A 20,166-nucleotide genomic window follows, 5' to 3' on the forward strand; every position below is an offset into this window, starting at 1 on the left:
TACTGTTCACAACTGTTTTTTCTTTTTACAACACCAGAACCGATTATCCGACTATAGCAAGAAACCCACTCCCCACTCAAAGTAGGTAGTGCCTACAGTAAATAGGAAGTGATTGCAATCGACATGCTATATACTGTATGTTCCAGTACAAACAGCTGCAGGCATCACTGTGCAATAATATTCTTAAATGCTTGCAATGTATACAATTGATCAGGGGATAAGTGATTTTTTTTTTCTTCAGAAAAAGTGGAGTTAAAATTGAAACAATGCTGTTCTTTAAAGATTAAGTGTCACACGCAATTTAATCTAAACTACAGGTCTAGTGAGTATTGTGGAAATAATCTCAACTTGTGCAGATGCTGTATGATTGTACAGTAAATCCATGCTTTCTCTCTCCCATTATTGCCTGTCAGCTCCTCCCCTGTCAAAAGACCCAATTTATGGGTTTTATAGCAGAATTGTGTTGCCAGCGCCTCTTCTACTGTGACTGAGCACCAAATGTTTGTTTTTACTAGGAAAAAAGAAAAGTGTCTTGACATGCTCCATCCACTTGCAGTAGTGTACAGTGCACATTAGTACAGCTCAGCTCAAGCAAAACCCAGTTGCTTCCACCCCCTCTGCCGTGAGTGAACCCATGGTTCTAGCACGGTGTATCTTTTCCATCACATGCCTGATGAAGGGGTCCTGTGTGGCTCTAAAACGTTACATTTTCTTATCTGTGATGTGATCATTCTTCAATAAAATGTTTGGGCTCAATTTGAAGATCCATGGTGTGCTGGCATATATCTTCACTGTGTCATGTAAGATCCAGTCTCCAGCTAGTGGTTGCTGCAACACCCAATGTTCCGGAGCCTTTTCCAGGAACATGTGCAATGTGAATATGATGGTCATCTTTTCCAGGTAGTCGCGCTGACACACTATCTCCTCCTGCGCGCTTTCAAACAAAAATTAGCTATTAATCTCCTTGTGAGCAGCATGGTCAGACAGCAGTAGGAGGCACACGGTGAACTGTGCAAGTAGAGATGGGCTCAGGCATGTTCAGTATCCTTGTTCTAAACCACCTGCCTGATCCCGCCAGGAAGCAGACACTGCAGACCGCTAATCACAGGCATTGAGACATTTCCCCGGTCTGTGCAGCTGTGGATCGGGAAATGTCTCACTGCCTGTGATTAGCACTGTGCAGAGTCGGCTTCCTGGCGGGATTGGTCAGGTGGGTTAGGATCAGGATCCTGAACATGTCTGAGCCCATCGCCATCTGCTTGATCAGCACCTGTAGCATCAAAACAGGATAAAGTGCAGCATGTGCCGAGTGTCCAGGGAGACCAGAAGAACTAAAGATTTGTTTGGTGAGGTTTCCTTAGCCACCCAACCTGTCACAGTGATTATGGTCTACTACTGTCTGATAAAGTGATCTCTTCCTTTGTTGCTGTTCTGGGTGTCAGAGGCTTTGTGCAACAGTTGCACAAGGACAGTACCCCATCACAGCATCAGACACAACTAATCAACAAACACGTTTATTATATTTACTTGCTCGTCAATAGGCCACCTCCTTTTAAGCAGCAAGAGATAAAAAAATAACAAAACTGCTAATATTGCATATTTTAGGAAACCATTAATCCTATTTTTTCAGATGGACCAACAAGAGCAATAACAAATCCCACAATTACAAGGACACAAACCATTCCACAAACAATGGCATTCTTTTCAAGGTGTTACGCGAGAGAAAGACACACAGAACCCAAATACATCTGATGCACATCAAATACACAGCCATGCACACCTACAAGTGGCATGTATGTGACTGTTTAGAAGTATTTACAGTGGCCTTAAATGTAAATATGTTCAAGTACACAAAGCCAGCTTTCTGTATTTTAAACCACCCACCTACCAGCTTTCTAGTTTAAAGTGTTCATGTTAAAAAAAAAATAAAATAAAAAAAATGGAAAGAGGTATACTAAAACCATCCTCATCCCCGTGATCCCTGCTGTACTTACCTCCAGTGGGTGATGCACAATCACCAGTGCCCACACAGTCCAAGAGCTGAGATTTTAAATACCTTGACAGGTACAGCGGCTGGGTGGGCATAGACAGCGCATCACCCACAGGAACTAAGTACAGCGGGAAATTGGGGGGGGGGGGGTGTAGGGCAATAGTATTACCTTTTCACTTAAAAAAAAGAAAAATTCTGAAAAGGTCATAGGCCTTGTACCGTGTGATTGCTGTGGCCAAATCACAGCAAACACACATGTAAACAAAGGCTCCATCCCAGGCACCTGAGCAGTACAGTGTCCCTATTTCCTGGAATCATCCAGGACAGCACAAAAGACGTAGAGCCCCTCCCAGGCAGTCCTCCAGGCCCCTGCTTCAGTAAACCCAAGAACCAAAAGACAAACCTGGAAAAAAAACAAGCATAATCACAAGCAAGGTGGGAATATGGCTGTCCTGGAAGACTCCAGGAAATAGCGTTACCAGTAAGACCAACTCTTTTCCCAAGTTTCCTTCCAGGACAGCCCACAAGACGATATCCAAGAACTTACTAGCCTAGGGTGGGAACACTTCAAAGAAAACTTTATGATCAAAAGTGGGCTCTTGACTGCTCAAGAGATCGGATAGTGCTTGACAAATGTTGAAAAACTAGACCACTGGCGGCCATACAAATATGTTACGGGGATGCACCTGTCCTTTCTGCCTTGGGTGTCAATAAGGCTCTTGTGGAATGCACATTTATAACAGGAATGGAAAAATTCTTAGCCTGGCGGCAAAGTTAGATAGCCTGCTTAATCCATCCGGCCATCATAGCTTTCGATGCTTGAGCCCCTCTCTCTCTTCCTGCAAAGAGGAAACAAAGCATCAGATTTCCAAAATTGCTTTGATACTTCTAGTTTTTAAGGTTTTAAGGATAATGTGGTCTTCGAAAAAAAAAAAAAAATTAACAAAAAGGGTTCCCCAACAGAGAGCCTGCAACTCACTTATTCTAAGGGACCAATAATAGTCTTTAAAAGCCTAATGAAGGATTCCTTAAAAGGCTCAAAAGTGACTAAAAATCATCCCTTGCATGACTAGGGAAAGATCCCACGAGGGACATGACTTGTTCGGCAACGGCTTCAGTCTGGCTACTGCTTTAAAGAATCTGACGTGCTATAAAGTTTAAAATGTCTAAATTTTTGATAAAGAACCAGCCCCTGAGACAACAGATCTTTCCTTTTGGGAAGAAATACCAAGAGAATCCACTAAGCACTGCAAGAGAAAAAAAACAGGCCCCTTCGGGCAAGCGAGCCAAGAGAATGAGATCTGACCTCTTCTGCTGATATTTCTGCAAGACTAAGAGATTACTTTAAAATGGGGGAAAAGCCTAACTCAGTCTGAAAATCCATTGATTTGCCAGAGCATCCATGCCTAATGCTAAGTCTGCTGAATTCAGGAGAATTGGTTGATAGTGAGATAGAGATAGTGGAAGTAGTTGCCACTTGGCCTTTCCTAGGCCCTTCCGGCAACACAAAAAAAGCATGGGTACTACGGATTTGTGCAGATGACTTCAAATAGACTTTAACTGCACGAACCACATCTAGTGAATGCAATAATCTTTCCTCATGAGTCTGAGGATTTGCAAAAAAAGGAAGGCAGAACTAGGTGAAACCTTGATACTACTTTAGGCAAAAAGGATGGATGAGGGCGAAAGGATCAAAAATGGCTCCCTACAGGAAAGGGCAACTAACTCTGAGACCCTCCTGGCCGAGGGTATAGCAACCAAAAAAAAATTTTCCTTACTCATAATACCAAAGGAATCTACCTGATAGGTTTAAAGGGCTGCCTCTGCAGCACTAAGAAAAATAAACGTCCGCACCAAAGAGTGTCGTTTAAGGTCTCTGGAAAACAATCGACAAGGCTGAAACTTGACCTTTAATGGTCCCTAATGCAAATTTTAAGAGCACCCCTACCTGAAGAAAAGCAAGAATTCTACCAATGACATACTTACGAGGATGCCATTTCTTGGATTCACACCAAGAGATATAGGATTTCCAAACTCTATAATAGATTCTCCTAGAGGACGGGTTTCCTGGCATTAATCAATGTTGCCAAAACCGAGCCAGAGATCCCCCGATCCTTCAAGATTCTGGTTTCAATAGCCATGCCGTCAAGTTCAGCGACTATAAAGCAGGATGGAATATGGACCTTGGGAGAGCAGATCTGGTCGACATGGAAGCAACCATGGCTCCGCCACGGCTAACCTCACAACCTCTGTAAACCAAGGCCTCCTGGGCCACGCAGGAGCCACCAGGATTACTGGCTTCCCTTCCACCCGTATTCTGCTTAAAAACCGTGGCAAGAGTTAGATCAAAGGAAATGCATACATCAGGCTAAAATGTGACCAAGGGGTCACTAAGGCATCTGTTTGGATAGCGATCGGATCCTTGGTTCTGGACAATTGTTCAGCTTGTTGTTGAACCTGGATGTCAATAGATCTACGTCGGGGGTACCCCAACGTTGACAGATCAGCTGAAACACCTTGGGATGCAGGGACTATTCCCCTGGACAATTGCTGACGGCTTGAAAAGTCTGCCTGCCAATTGTCCACACCTGGGATGAATACTGCTGACAGACCGGGAACATACCTCTCTGCCCATGTCAGTACGTGGTTGACTTTTTTCGGAACCAATTGGCATCTGGTGCCCCCCCCCCTGATGGTTTATATAAGCCACCAGGGTCGCATTGTCGGACTGAATCCTGACAGGACACCACTGCAACCTGGTTGTCCAAGCGCCAAATGGGCCACCTTGGTTTCCAAGATGTTGATGGGCAAGAGTCTCTCTACCCGAGACCAAGTCCCTTGGACTGAACGACCCTCCAAGACAACCCCCAGTCGATCAGGCTGGCCTCTGTGGTTACAACCTTCCAGGTTACTGTCAAAAACGATTTTCCTTTGCTTAGGTTGATGAGAACCCTCCACCAAGACAGATCCTGCCTGACCCCCAGGAGAAGAGACACAGGAGAATCCAACCTTGGACCTTCTTGTTCCAAACAGAGAGAATACTGTTCTGAAACAGTCTGGAGTGGAATGGAGCATAAGGGACTGTCTCGAAAGAGGCCACCATTTTGCCCAACAGCCTCATGCATTGTCATATGGAGGGAACATTTTTTCTCTCTACGAACCGAACCAGGCTTCTTAGCAGACATGGGAGTAAGTCACACATGTGCAAGTCTCAAGCAAGTCCCAAGTTACTGTGGCGAAAAGCAAGCAAGTCAAGTCCCTGCTAGAAGTCAAGCAAGTCAAGCCAAGTCATTTATTTTGGTCAAGTCACAAATCAAATCAAAATACTGATCTACCCCAATTTTCACCTTTAAATCAGTTAAAAGTCAGTGGTCAGGAAAAGTTTTGTTTTATTTTCATCATTAACAAAACTGCTTAGTGCTTTTTTCTTGGCATATTAAAGAAACACTTTGAATGCCCAAACAGCTCAAAATCCTTCGTCCGGTCATCTTTCAACAACACCACAGTCACTAAAAACATGTTAAGTATTTCCATTGTTAAACAGCCAGTGTCCTAAAAATCAGAACACACTGAGGTGTTTTAGGTGACTGTGGTGTCAGAAACATAACAGACATTCATTTTGCTTTAACACATCTTGAGAAAATGCAAATATTTAATAACTTAAAAAAGTAAAGTCATTTCGAGTCATAAGTCTCAAGTCAAAGTCAAGTCTCAAGTCATGAATACCAAATCAAAGTAAAATCGAGTCTTTTATTAATTTTAGTCAAGCAAGTCTCAAGTCATCAAACTGGTGACTTAAGTCTGACTTAAGTCAAGTCATGTGACTCAAGTCCCCCCACCTCTGCTTCTTAGGGCCACAACCTTTTTTGACAGCAAAAAACGTCTGCCTGAACTGTGTCGAGAACCAGACCCAGACTTGAACAGGCTTTAAGGTGGATTTCTCTAGATTGATAATCCAACCCAAACCCTCTAGAAACTGGATCGTTCAGAATACGTCTTGAGTTAGCCCTAAGCTTGAACAATTCTTTAAACAGTAGGTTATCTAGGTAACCCATGGCAGAGATGCCTTGGGACCATAGAAAGGCTAGCACCGGGCCAAGATTTTTGTAAACACCCGGGGAGCTGTAGCCAGAACTGGAAATGGCAGTGCCCTACTGCAAACCGCAGAAACCTCTGATGCAACTTGAAGATTGGCACATGGAGGTATGTGTCCTTGACATCTATGGAGGCCAAACTATTTCCACTTCCTAGAGAGGCTACCACTGAGCGAACTGATTCCATCCGGAACGACCTAACGGTCAGGTACTGGTTCAGTGCTTTGAGATCCAGAATGGGTCTTACCTCCCCCCATTTGGTTTTGGCACTGGAAAGAGGTTTAAGTAAAACCCTGTGAACCTTTCGTTGGTTGGAACCTCCACAATTATACTCTGTACCCACAGGTGTTCCAGAGCCCAGAACAAGGGTTACCTTTTTAACGGGCATGCAGGGACATTTGAACCCAGAAATCGAAAAGGAGCAAACTCCCTGAATTCTATCATGTAGCCCTGAGTTACAGTGGATGAAAACCATTTGTCCTGAACCACCTTTTCCCAAGCTCTTGAGAAGAGCAAAGGTCTCTCCCCCACCCGAGTGAGTGGGGGCACCTCTTCATAAGGCAGACTTGGAGCCTGTTTTACCAGGCTTTTGGACCCAGGGTCTTTTCTGACCTTGACCCTGAATTTTCCTGAAACCTGGCAGCTGGGGTCGTCTAAACCGCTTAGATACTGATATGTTAAAGGGAACAGTAACGCTAGGAGCCTTAGAGGATGAACTTTTATGCCTCCTTTTTACCGGCAACAGGGCACTTTTCCCCAGAGATCTTTTGGATGTATTTAACCAGAGCCTCCCCAAAGAGACGTTCCCCATAGAAGGGAAGGGAAAAATGTCAGCAGTTTTTTACAAGGTAATTCTGCAGACCAATTTTTAAGCCACAGAACTCTAGGCCCCTTCCCTGCTGCCCCCCCCCCTTTTCTTTTTGGAAGACATTGCTTTTAGCAATGTAAGATCCAGAAGTGAGGCTCTGTTGCATAAGGGTAGAGTATACTGTGATCCAGCACTATTCAGCTGTCACAGAACTACCGTTCTCCTAACCTGTCCCGCGGTCACTCACATGCCCGGAAAGTCTGATCCACCTGCTCTGTGTCCCAAAAGATCCCGGTCAGCAGCTTCCAGTAGCTTTCCCCAGCGCGATCCAGCCAGGAGCCTGCTAAAAATGGTGTGAGGGCATCCATGTGCAGGGTCCCCGACGTCATTAGTGAGTGCCGCTCTCATAGCCACATGGAAAGCTGGCTGGGACCAGACTCATAAACAGGTAAAACCAAAATTGCAGAACAGCGTCATCTACTGACCAAAAAACGGAACTACAGCTAGGAGGGATTATGTATATAATTATTTAGATGAGAGGAGGTTGCTGCTGTCACTTGAAAGCCTATCCTTTAGCTAATGGTGAATTTTAGTGTATAACGTAGTGCTGCGCTGCCTCTCATAAAGTGCAATATAGTAAATGTAAACAATAAAACAAGTGTGTCTTCTTATGAATAATAAATGATCTAAAATATAAAATTATGTAATTTAAGTGTACCTGTGTGGTAAAATATCATAAAAATACCATGAATGGTGACAAATTATTAATCAAGATAACCAATAAAGTGCTTAGTGTCCATAAATAAGTGAAACAGTGGTGCTCTTGATTTCATATAAAGTGCTGATGTCTCCACATATATCGCTGTTACCAATGGTGGTGCATCAAAAAAGTGAAACAATATTTCCAAAATTGTGCAAAAATGTAATGGTATAGATTTAAATGTTCTATAGGGGTGCTGAATGGTGAATCCCTTCACCCATACAAATCTTGAAGAAAGTGATGGGGATCTTCGGTGTAGTGCCACCACACCAGTGTGCCTAGCCTCTCACCTCTCACTTTCTTGTAACCAGCCTTTTGAAATGGGATGGTATCTCCAGGGGGTCCTGGATGCCTTTAGCCCATGTGATGTCACTTGTTTCCACTAGTCCTATCAGACTCTTAGGAGGTAGGGACACAGGAAGACCTCTCATGGTGTATTATTTCAAAATGTATTGAGTAGAAAGACAATATACAGACTTACGTTTTAGAACTCTATTAACCGGCGCTGTTTCTGAGTGTATTGGTCTGCACGTCACTTCCGGGTACACTAATTCTTTGATAGAATATTAGACTATAGAAAGTCCTTGACTATAAAGTGCATAATCCCGTTTGTGTATTATTCACAAAAAACTGGAGTTGCTATGGGCGCAAAGTTTGCAAACGTATTCATGTCCCAAAGGGAAGAAGATAATATTTATTCACACAAACCCAAGGAACTTATATTCTATAAAAAGGTACATTGATGATATACTCATCCTATGGAAAGGTGACAAAGTAAAACATAAACCAAAATGACCGCAAAATCATATTAACAAGTGATATCAATGAAGAAAAAAAAAAATCACGTTTCTAGATTTAGAGATTTCACAAATTAACACCACTCTGATCACCAAAACACACTTTAAAAGTGTGGATCGAAATAGTTATACACCTGTAACAAGTTACCACCGTAAGAATTGGATATACAATATCCCAAAAGGACAATTCATCAGATTAAGACGTTACTGCACCTATAAAGGAGATTACCAAGAACAAGCTAAAAATATGGGACAGAGATTTGTGAACAAAGGATATGACCGACATTACATCAAAGAAAAAATTAAAGAGGTGGAAACACTAGAAAGAGAGACTCTAATGAAAGATAAAATCAATAATATCTATCAAATGGAACAGATACCATTCATCTTTGATTACAACATAAAAGAATAGAAACCATCAAACGCAAACATTGGCACATCCTACAAGCAGATAGACATTTAAAAGAAGTACTACCTAATCCCCCTAAATTGGTGTATAAAAAGGCACCAACTATCAGAGACAAAGTGGTGAAAAGTGTGGTAGACCCACCCAAAAAAAAGGTTTTCATTTTTTTCCAGTAAAGGGTTCTATCCCTGCAAAAGATGCTATGCATGAACTAGAACCAAACAATCAAAAACCAAGAGAGAGGAATTTATCTCTAATAGTAATGGAAGCACATTTAAAATCAATGACTTCATCAGCTCCAATACAGAGGAAACAGTATGTCTTAGAGTGCAGCTGCGGGGACTACTATATGTAGGCCACACAAAAAGACTACTCAGAATAAGGATAAAAGAACACATACAAAATATATATAATGGTTACGATAAACACAGTGTGTTTATCATTTTGACAAGTGCACAAAAGGCACTCTACACACTAGAAAATTCTGGGGTATAGTACCCTATAAAAGACACTGGAGGGGTGATCACAAAATTTGAACTCTGAGTCAGATAGAATTCAAATTGATTTTTTTAATGATTACTTTTACACCAGCAGGTTAAAACATAGATTTTGACTTAAATTGTTTTATTAGTGATTTTTAACCTTCATCCACCCATTTTTAGATCCTTCTCATACCACATCCCCTTTGCTCCTATATTTCCCTATTCATAGTCCTCCACATCTGCATTTTCTTCCATTCATATTATCCTAGATTAGAATCAATTTAATAATGTTTTTATTATTAATTATTTAAATGTTTTAATAAATTAGACTTCTAGTCGGTTTTACATGCATATCCCACTATTGATTATGGCAAGCATTGTGTATTTCTATGTATGGTTCATGTTTAGCATTTGTCTATATTCTATGTTTCATTATTTACATACACCACTATTAATGTAAGGTGTGCACGTCCCTCCCGATTTTATATAATATGATCCAACCTAACAGGATTATGCACTTTATAGTCAAGGTTGTATTACCTAAATGGCATATAGTCATTGAATAAGGACTTTCTATAGTCTAATATTCCATCAAAGAATTAGCCACTAAACATTCTTTCCTGCCATATAGTAAAATACATTGAACACATATTACGGCTACAATAATATGGTGGCAGCATCAGACTTAAGATCGACCTCTAGCGGCAATCGTCTACATGAATCTGTCCTGTAATGCACCCTCCGTCATCCCCGGAAGAAGCCACAAGGCACGTGACGTAACGCGTAGGGCAGAGACGTGCAGACCGATAAACACAAAAACAGCGCCGGTTAATAGAGTTTTAAAACGTGAGTCTGTATATTGTCTTTCTACTCCATACATTTTAAAATAATACACCATGAGAGGTCTTCCTGTGTCCCTACCTCTAAGAGTCTGATAGACACAACAGAAGGAGTAGTGGAAACGAGTGACATCGCATGGGCTAAAGGCATCCAGGACCCCCTGGAAATACCATCCCATTTCAAAAGGCTGGTTACAAGAAAGTGAGAGGCTAGGCACACTGGTGTGGTGGCACTATACCGAAGATCACCATCACTTTCTTCAAGATTTGTATAGGTGAAGGGATTCACCATTCAGCACCCCTATAGAACATTTGAATCTATACCATTATATTTTTGCACAATTTTGGAAATATTGTTTCACTTTTTTGATGCACCACCATTGATAACACTGATATATGTGGAGACATTAGCACTTTAAATGAAATCAAGCACACCACTGTTTCACTTATTTATGGACACTAAGCACTTCATTGGTTATCTTGATTAATAATTTGTCACCATTCTCTTGGTTTATAAGTGTATACTCAATGTATACAAATCATGGTATTTTATGATATTTACTACACAGGTACACTTAAATTACATAATTTTATATTTTATATAATTATTCATAAGACGACACACTTGTATTATTGTTTACAGCTAGAATAAAATGTGCTTATTGCTTCCCTTAAAACATCTAAGAGAGAGAAAAGGAATAACTTGCCAATCCCCCCGCAGGACCCAATCTTCACTCATCACGGCGAGCTTGGTCAATCCGACCTTCAAGGACCGGGTCCCCCTTTTTTAATGGGGTCCACTCCCTTGGACCTGTAGCGCACCCTGCTGAAAAGGGTTTCATTACTAGGGTCCAGTGCCCAAACGGGTCACATTACAGGCAAAACCTTGGGTCTTTTCTAGCCAAGGCTCAGGTACCATTCTTTTAGCGCTTAGCCATTTGAATGGATCCTATAGAACGCCCAATTACTCAGACATTTTTTGAGATTTTGAAGAGCTTTAACAGCCATGACCACCACCTTCAAGACACTGGCAAAGAAACTAAGGTTCTTCTTGTATGGGAGGGGTTATATGGGAGGAACTTCCGGTCTATTGGTTGCCAGAGTCCATTCACCTAAAGGTAGCGTATAACCCAGAAAGTCATTATTACCTGCTCTGTGTTCCGGTGATGTACGATAAAGAAATTGTTCTTGCAATTTCTTGTTAGCATGGGCTCTTCATCTATATATGTGACTGTGGTGCAGTTGTCCAAAATAACTTGGAGGGGATGACACTTCAGTCTTCCACAGCCAAGAGTTCTCTCTGAGGATGAGGCTCCTCTGATTTAAGGATGGCCTGGCCTTGGTCACTGACCCAGGGCTACACTGTCCTATAACTGTGCCCTCCAGCGCCATGAGCTGGGGTCTGTAGAACTTCTGTAAGTGAGACAGTTCCATTCCAACCCTCTAGAAATTGAAGCCTAAACCCTTCACCACCAAAGATACTGCTTCACTTTTTGTGAGAGGAGGACTGTGTTCTCCAGAGTGCCTCTTGAGCCATTACAGAGTCTGAGAAAAAAAAAGCTGCAGAGACCGCTTATGAAAATGGGCCCAAGGAACAAAGGGGAAGCACCCTATCATGAGACCCACTGCAGCCGAAATTTCTCTCTTCTTAAATGGGAGATTCATCTGCAAACGAGCCAGATAGTGAATGACCTCGTTGCACTTCTGGAAGAAAAATCTACAGGACTCCCAAGTGAATCCCGTATTCTAGGAACTTTATGGTTTGGGAAGGAACCAAGCTTAATTGTTCCTGGTTAATAATCCATCCCAGGGACTGCAAATGGCAGGTAAGTATAACATATATGTTGGGTTTTTTTTTTTTTGTAAATGCAAGCTTTACAATCACTTTAAGGAGCTCTTACTGCTTTTTATGAATATTAAAATATTTTAATGTCCACTGTATCGACAAGTGCACTTTAGGTTAGCCAGATCTGAAAAAACCTTAAAAAATCAAAGGGCCATCACGCCAGGTTGGGCAGAGCCTCCTCCAAATATTCTGAATGATCATAAAGTTTGTAAACATTCTTTGTGAAGATTTCCACGTGTTTTTTTCCTTGAATTCTGTGACACATTCTGTATGCCCTTCTGAGTAGGCACTGCTGTGTCAAACATTTTAGAGAGCCTGCCTTCTGAACTAGAGCAATGCTAGGAAGAGGAGTTTCGGCATTCACAATCAGTAAAGTACAGGCTTGCAGGCAGCAAGGTACTATGGGATATATAGCCCTTAGAAGTAAACTGCTGCAGAAGCTACAAAGCAAGCAGGGAATCTAGGAGATTGTGGAAAGAGATGGCAAGCAGACAGGCAGCACTCACAACATGAAAGCCTAAATTGGATTGTTAAAAATATTACTGTGTAATGATATTACAATGCTGATACGACACAAGGCCAGACAAAGATTGTCAACTGTTTTGGTAGCTTTCCCACCCCTGACAGCTCACAATTGTGTTCTTCATCTTATTCTAAGCAGTAGCCGATAGAATGCTGCTGAAGCCATTTTTGATAATGCATTACAGTCACCAAATATTGCAATACATCAAACAAGTCAAACCTCTTTTGTAGATGCCAGCACTTTGTGGCGCTCCCTGCTTTCTGCGCCTTCTATCCTACTTCTTCCGGAATCTAGTCTGGAATCCTGCTCTCCTACTGGAATGGATGGCATAGACCGAGGGAGGATATCATGACTCTAAAATAATAAAAATACATTACATTTAGTATGTAAATAGACTAAAACCTATATACATGATTAATCTGAGGTGCAACATAAAAAATGTTATACAGCAGAATTTTCATATATTGAAGTTTACATAAAAAATGCTGCATGGCTGCCTGTGTTAATCCACTAATATATATATATATATATATATATATATATATATATATATATATATATATATATATATATATATATAGCAAACACATACAGAACGCACACACGTTATATATATATATTTTTTTTTCCCCACCAAAACCATATTTCTCACCCGTAATTGTGAGAATCGTGGCGGTTTCTGAGGAGGATCCTCATATGGTCTTTCTGCAAGCGAGGCCAAGATTCTTTTTCTGTGTCCCAATAAATTTACTTTTAGCACCTGTCAGAAACAAAGGACATTTTAGGGTTGCAGTCTTTATCCTATATGCCCCACGGTCAGACCTGGTAAGTCAAGGACCATGTGGTTTTTCAGCTCTTTTAGAAATATATATTTAGAAATATATTTTCCAATGTCATACATAGCAATTTATTTTAAGAAGTGCTTTTCAACAACTCTAAACAAGCAGACTGTCGGGGTGCAAAAATGTTGGATATCTTGTACAGAAAAATGGTCCCATACTACAGAAAGCCCTCCAGAGTTGGGGCAATTAATAGAATTTCTCTAATCAACATCTGTCTTCAGGATTAGTGACCACTTTCTCCCACAATTTTGCTGTTAGGCGCCATTGCAACCAGGCACCAGCGATGTCAGATGAGAACAGGCAGAGAGGCTTTTTAGCTAAACTACCCATATACTGCAAAATTTCTCTCGTTCAGCCCCGCAGGCTAATTAAGAGAAGTTTATCGATTTCCTCTTCAATGCCAAACAGAGTGGATGAAGGAATCCTCCCTGCCAGCTACTGTATTCTGACAGCAAACACCCAGGGCTGTCAGAACACCCAAACAGTGGCTACATGTGATTAGACAAATCTGATGTTAGGGCAACAATTTTCTACCCAGCTCCTTCAATCTCCCAATCGCATATCAAGCGAGAGGGTGCAAACAGGGCTACCCACAGCTGAAATTAGTACAAATAGTTAGCCGTGCATGGGATTCCTCAATTTAAAACATGATTAAAAGGAGAACTTACATTGACAATCTCAAGTTCCCACAAACTTCGAAGCGTCTCCATGGAGGTATAGCCGCTGCTTAAAAAACTGGAAGCATACTGCTGGAGGGAAAGATTACGCAGCCATGAGGTTACAGACTGATCCCACGACAGCGGGAATGGCTTGAAAAACAAAAAACATTTTGAGTCAAAATGTGCTAGGATATCGGTGTATGTAAGCTTAAACACTTATCAAGGTGAATTCAGTTTCCAGATTTGTTCTTATTTCTAAAGAGATAAACACAACACATCTTGCATAAAAAAGATAAACAATTAGAATTGATGTGCATAATACATTTAGTCTGAAGTTGAAAATGAGAAAAAAAATTAAAAGACAAAGAAAAAAAAAACCTGAAAAACTGCAAATAAGCATCGGTAATTGATTTATATTTTTTTTACTACAGATTACCTGTAAAATCCATTTCTTGGAGTACATCACAGGACACAGAGCCATATTCATTACTATATGGGTTATACGCCACCCTCAGGTGAATGGACACTGGCAACCAATCAGACAGGAAGTCCCCCTATATGTAACCCCCTCCTGCACAGGAAGTATCTCAGTTTTGTAGCAAGCAATAAAAAGGCCCCAATCAGGTGAGGGACCTCTGTGTCCCGTGATGTACTCCAAGAAATGGATTTTACAAGTAATCTGTAGTAAAAAAAAATCCATATTTCTTTTTCGTACATCATGGGACACAGAGCCATATTCATTACCATATGGGATGTCCCACAACAATGCATTTGAAGGGAGGGGGGACACCATAAATACCACCATCAGACCACAAAAGATCTACACAGCTGCCTGCAGAACACTGCGCCAAAATGCAGACTCCTCCTAACATCCACTCGATAGAAATTAGTGAATGTATGCACTGACGAACAAGTTGCGGCTTTGCAAATCTTAGCTATGGAAGCTTGATGGCGAACTGCCCAAGAGGCACCTACTCTTCTGGTAGAGTGTGCCTTTACAGGAAAAGGTGGAACCTTCCCTTTCAAACAATACGCCTGGATAATAACCTGGCAAATCCAATGAGAAACTGTAGACTTAGATGCTGCCTGCCCTTTCCTGGGCCCTTCTGACAGCATGAATAAAAAGATCGGTCTCAGGAATCTAAGCCGATCTTCCCAACTAAATCTTAAGTGTACATACTACATCAAGAGAATGTAATAACTTTTCCTCCTCTGTTTGAGGATCTGGCAAAAAGGAAGGCAGTATAATGTATCGATTCAAAAGAAAGGCAGACAACCACCTTGGGCAAAAAACCTGGGTGTAGACGTAAAATCATGAAAGAGCTGCTAGTTCCAATACTCGTCTGGCTGAAGTTATTGCAATCAAAAAGACAAGTTTTCTGGTCAAAGGAACAAGGGGAATATGTCCCAAAGGATCAAAGGCCGTTTTTGTAAAACTGCCAGCACCAAATTTATATCCCAGGGACACAATGGTGGCTGTACTGGTGGAAGCATACGCAACATCCCTTGAACGAAAGTTGGAACCAAGGAATGCAAAGTGATCGCTTTCTTTAAAATATAAATATACCCTGCTCTTTAAAAATTAAGGCTTTAATAGCCAAGCCATCAAATTTAGAGACTGTAAAGCAGGGTGGAATATCGGACCTTGAGAGAGCAGGTCCAGACGCAGTGGAAGAACCCAATGCCTTGTCAATGCCAAATTTTAGAATTTGTGCATACCAAAACCTCCTCGGCCACACTAAAACTACCAGGATTACTGGTTTACCTTCTAGCTGGATTCTGCATAATGGGTGTGGTAGCAGCTGAACCAGAGGAAAGACATAGATCAGGGAAAACTACTCCCAAGTAGTCACCAAGGCATCCACTCTGACTGCGAGTGGATCCCTGGTCTTGGGCACAAATCTCTTCAACTTGTTGAACCTGGATGCCAAACAGATCTACATCCATCACCCCCCAGCGTTTACAGATCAATGCAAAGATCTCGGGGTGTAAGCCATTCCCCGGAAACATCTGTTGATGACTCAGAAAGAGTGCCTGCCAGTTTTCTATTCCTTAAATGAAAGCCACTGATAGACATGGAATACATTTTTTTGCCCAGGATAGGATGATATCCACCTCTTTCTGGGCTGACTGACTTTTGGAACCTCCTTGATGGTTGATATAAGCCACAGCTGTGGCGTTGTCGGATTGTACCCTGACAGGGTTAACCCCGAAGTCTGGGCGTCCAGAATTTTAAAACCTGACAAACTGCTCAGATTTCCAAGAAATTGATGGGGAGACTTTTCTCTAACCAAGACCACTTCCCTTGGACAGTGGCTTTCGTCCAGAACCGCTCCCCAACTGGAGAGACTGGCATCTGAAGTCACTACTTTCCAGACTACTGGAAGAAAGGACTTGACTTTTTCCAAATTTCTGGTTAACCACCAACTTAGACCCTGACATACTCTTGGTACCAGAAACATGCACCAGTCTAGGGACTGGACCTTTCTGGTCCATGCTGACAGAATATTGTACTGTAAGGGCCTGACATAGAATTGAGCAAAGGGAATTGCTACAAATGTGGACTCTTCCCTATTCACTTCCTGCAAAGATGTACAGGAGGATACTTTTGCCTTCTTACAGATCAAACCAGATCCTTCAGGTCTGTGACCTTTTTTGATGGCAAGAATACCTTTGCCTGTATTGTGTCCACAAGGAAACTCAGATATTCTCACATCTCCATTTGGCTTGGGGACTAGGAAAAGGTTTGCGTAAAAACCCCTGAATCTTTCGTCCTCCGGAACCTCTGTAAACCATTCTTTGGGACCTTAACTGGTCTAGTGCCAGAAAAAAAGATTTTTTTTTTGGGGGATCTCCAGGTATTTTTGACTTTACAAACCGGGGATTCGTGAACACCCAAAATTCCAGTTTGGAACCCTGTGAGATGGTGGAAATAACCCAGCTGTCTTGTATTCTATTTACCCGGACCTTTGAGAAGTGTAGCAGCCTTCCCCTAACACGATTGAGTGGGGGTGCTTCTTCAGAAGGTAGGCTTAGAGGAAGACTTGGTAGATCTCTGGGCCTATGGTTTCTTCTGCCCTTGCCCTGAAGGCTTGGTTCTAGATTCAGGTCAGAACTGCCTGGGATTAGAAGCATTAGGAGTCTGAGTGCTGGGAATCTTAAGGACGCTTGCTTTTCCTCTCAACAGGTAGCAACACACACTCCCCGCGAAATCTTTTGGATATACTTATCCAGATCATCGACAAATAGGTGTTCTCCATTAAGGGAAAGCCAGCCAGCAACTTTTTACACGGAAAAACCACAGACCAGCATTTTAGCCATAGGATTCTGCACGAATGCACTGTCAAAAGCGCAACCATGACATTAGCTTTATGGAGTCTTTAAGAGCATCCACTGCAAAAAAAAGTGCGGGGCAGATCTGTCAAATCTTCTACAGACTCTCCTTGAGACGGAACTGGACACTCGCTTAATATGATCTTTTAAGGACTGACAAACTCCTATAGCTGCTGCTGGTTTTATCGCAGACCCTATCACAGCAAAGGAGGCTTTAGTAAAGATTCCTTTCAGGATGATCCCATTCAGCATACATTACCTGCTCCAAGAGCGGATGTTAGGCCCCGTTCACACTGGGGCGATCCGACTTGGGGGGGGCGACCTCCGAGGTCGCGGGGCGAGCAGCGCGCCGCGACCTCGGAGCGGCCGGCACGGACTTCATAACATTTAAGTCTATGACGGTCGCTCCAAAGAAGCTCCGGACCCTTTTTCTAAGTCGGAGCGACTTGTGTCACTCCTATTAGAGCGGGTCCGCAGCTTCCCTATGGAAGGCGACCTACGGCGACCTGTGAGGCGACCAGGTCGCCTCACAGGTTGCCTTAGTGTGAACGGGGACTAAGGGAAAAACCTGAGGACTATGGAGGAGGGTGCAAGGAGCCTAGAGAGGAAAAAGACTTCAGACATCTCTAAGGGAGGTAATTTGTATCCAAATCAGACCATTTCAGTGAGAGACCGAATCAACAATCTCTGGGATTTAGAGGCAGAGTATGACTTCTCAGATCCTGACTCCCCAGAAGTGGAAACCTCAGCCTGACCTTCTATAGTGTCCTTTACAGCTACTTCGTCAACATCCTCTGCCCAATCCTGAACTCAGGGGGGGTGGCTCAGGTGAGGGGGATCTAACAAGTTTCCTCCCTCCTTGCGATGCTGCAATCATGCCAGCAATATTACCCTCAAGGCAGGCTAATGCCGATGCCAAATCGTCTTTAGTGACGTAAGTTGCGACAGAAGCACTGGGAGTAGCTACTATGCCTGACAACCGTAATGGCTCAGATTGGCTAATCGCCTCTGGCACTTCAGGGGGAGTAGACACAGAGGAAGCACACCTAGGACCTTCAAGGCCTGATGGTGGCACCACAGTGCCCCTTCCAGCTGTGCCCCCCCCCAGGGCTTTTCGGGCAGACGTTGCTCTTAGGCAATAAACTCGAGGTACTAACTTTAGTGTACTTAGGGCTCGTGCCAAGCTATACAGCTTATCACACACAGCACTGATTATCCCAAAAAGACAAGACCTGCCCTTGCCAGTAAACATACAGTCACAGTGACTCATGCAACCCAGATGCTGCTCTGTGTTCCTCCAGCCTCTTGACAGAGGCTTGCACAAAGGAAGTAGCTTCCTTTAAAAACGCACCATTTGCGGTTGTACTGCACATGCGCGCCATGCTACGTGGCATCCACGTGCACGCCAATGGCGTCATGACGCGCTCCTCCTGCTCCAAGCATACACTTGTGTTTAAATGGCAAAGATTTGCACACGCGGAAATTCCTTTGCCACAGGCACACCACTGAAGGCATTGCTTGACCAGCGCTTTCCGAGGAGACAGATGCGTGGGCACTTCGCATCAAGGCGAAAACTACATGCCAAAAACATAGGGTGAGAGCAGCTTAAGCAAACAGGTGCTTTGTCACAGCTGATACCTTTCAGGTGACTAGCACAGGGTGAAAACAGTGTTTAAACAAACAAGGTATGCTTTAACATAGCTGATACACCAACTGTTTTGCACATGGAGAGCAAAAAACGTTTAAACAGGATGTTTTTTTACAAATATTTTTAAAGTGGACTTACCAGTCCTGCTGCAGGATTCTCTCTTGTAACAAGAATCCAATCTTCGCCCATCACAGTGAGTTTTGTCACTTGCCGACCTTCAAGGACTGGGTCCCCTTGTTTTTGAGGGGCCACTCCCTTGGAAATGTAGAGCACCCTGCCAAGGGTGCCTTTGGGATTGGTTTTACCAAGGGTCCAGATCCCAGGGTCCAGTGCCTAAAAAGGACAATGTTATAGGCAAAACCTTGTATCTGCTTTCCTAGGCTCAGGCACCATCCTTTTAGTCTGACTTTTTTGGATGGATCTGATTGCTAACCCCTTAGATTCAGAGATCTTTGATTGGGGTATGTAGCATAATCTTTTTTCTTCTTCTTTGAGAAAACATAAAGTGTGGAGAGTCTCTCCACCGTGACCATCACCTTTTAGACACTGGCGAAAAAACGGAGGCACTTCCTGTGTAGGAGGGGTTATATAGGGGGACTTCCTGTCGAATTGGTTGCCAGTGTCCATTCACCTGAAGGTGGCGTATAATCCATATGGTAATGAATATGGCTCTGTGTCCTGTGATGTATGAAAAAGAAAACATTTTTTTCCAACATATTTTTTGGATACAAGAGCAGTGCTAATACAATATGACATGCAAAAAACCGACCTCTGGAAAAATAGAAGATTTATCAATGTATTATAAGGTCTGTTACACAGGATCACTGAAATAGGTTACATAAAGGAAGGAAAGAGAACTGGGAACTTTTAGGGTGCGAGTCCATAAACGTTTAACATACACATAAGCCAAAGAGAATTTATAGAATATAAATATACAAAGCTTAATTTCTTATACAAAAAGTCATAGGAACACATCACTCTCTGGGTGGAGATAGGGTGGCTTGCTAGATTTGCACTGCGCAGGTGCCACCCCCCATCTCACGTCCGCATCCAGATTATACTTATCGGCTGGATGGGAGGGGGATATAAGCCACACAATGCCAGAATAACTCAGGCTGCCTTGGAGACCGATCCCTTGT

General features: G+C 42.6%; 1 protein-coding gene across 4 annotated transcripts in view; it reads right to left on the reverse strand.

Annotated features, from left to right (window-relative positions):
• ANKS1A (ankyrin repeat and sterile alpha motif domain containing 1A) overlaps positions 1-20,166 on the reverse strand; it is a 209,618-nt gene that overhangs the window by 30,903 nt on the left and 158,549 nt on the right. For all 4 annotated transcript variants that reach the window (XM_082245969.1, XM_082245970.1, XM_082245968.1 and 1 more), the window contains 3 exons: positions 14,056-14,196; positions 13,198-13,305; positions 12,765-12,899 (listed from right to left, as the gene is read on the reverse strand). In XM_082245969.1, the coding sequence (XP_082102095.1) occupies positions 12,765-12,899; positions 13,198-13,305; positions 14,056-14,196 (384 nt within the window). The remainder of the gene's footprint in view (positions 1-12,764; positions 12,900-13,197; positions 13,306-14,055; positions 14,197-20,166) is intronic.

This window comes from Pelophylax lessonae (assembly GCF_965119305.1).
Source record: "Pelophylax lessonae genome assembly, chromosome: 2".
In the NCBI taxonomy this organism is placed as follows: Eukaryota; Metazoa; Chordata; class Amphibia; order Anura; family Ranidae; genus Pelophylax; species Pelophylax lessonae.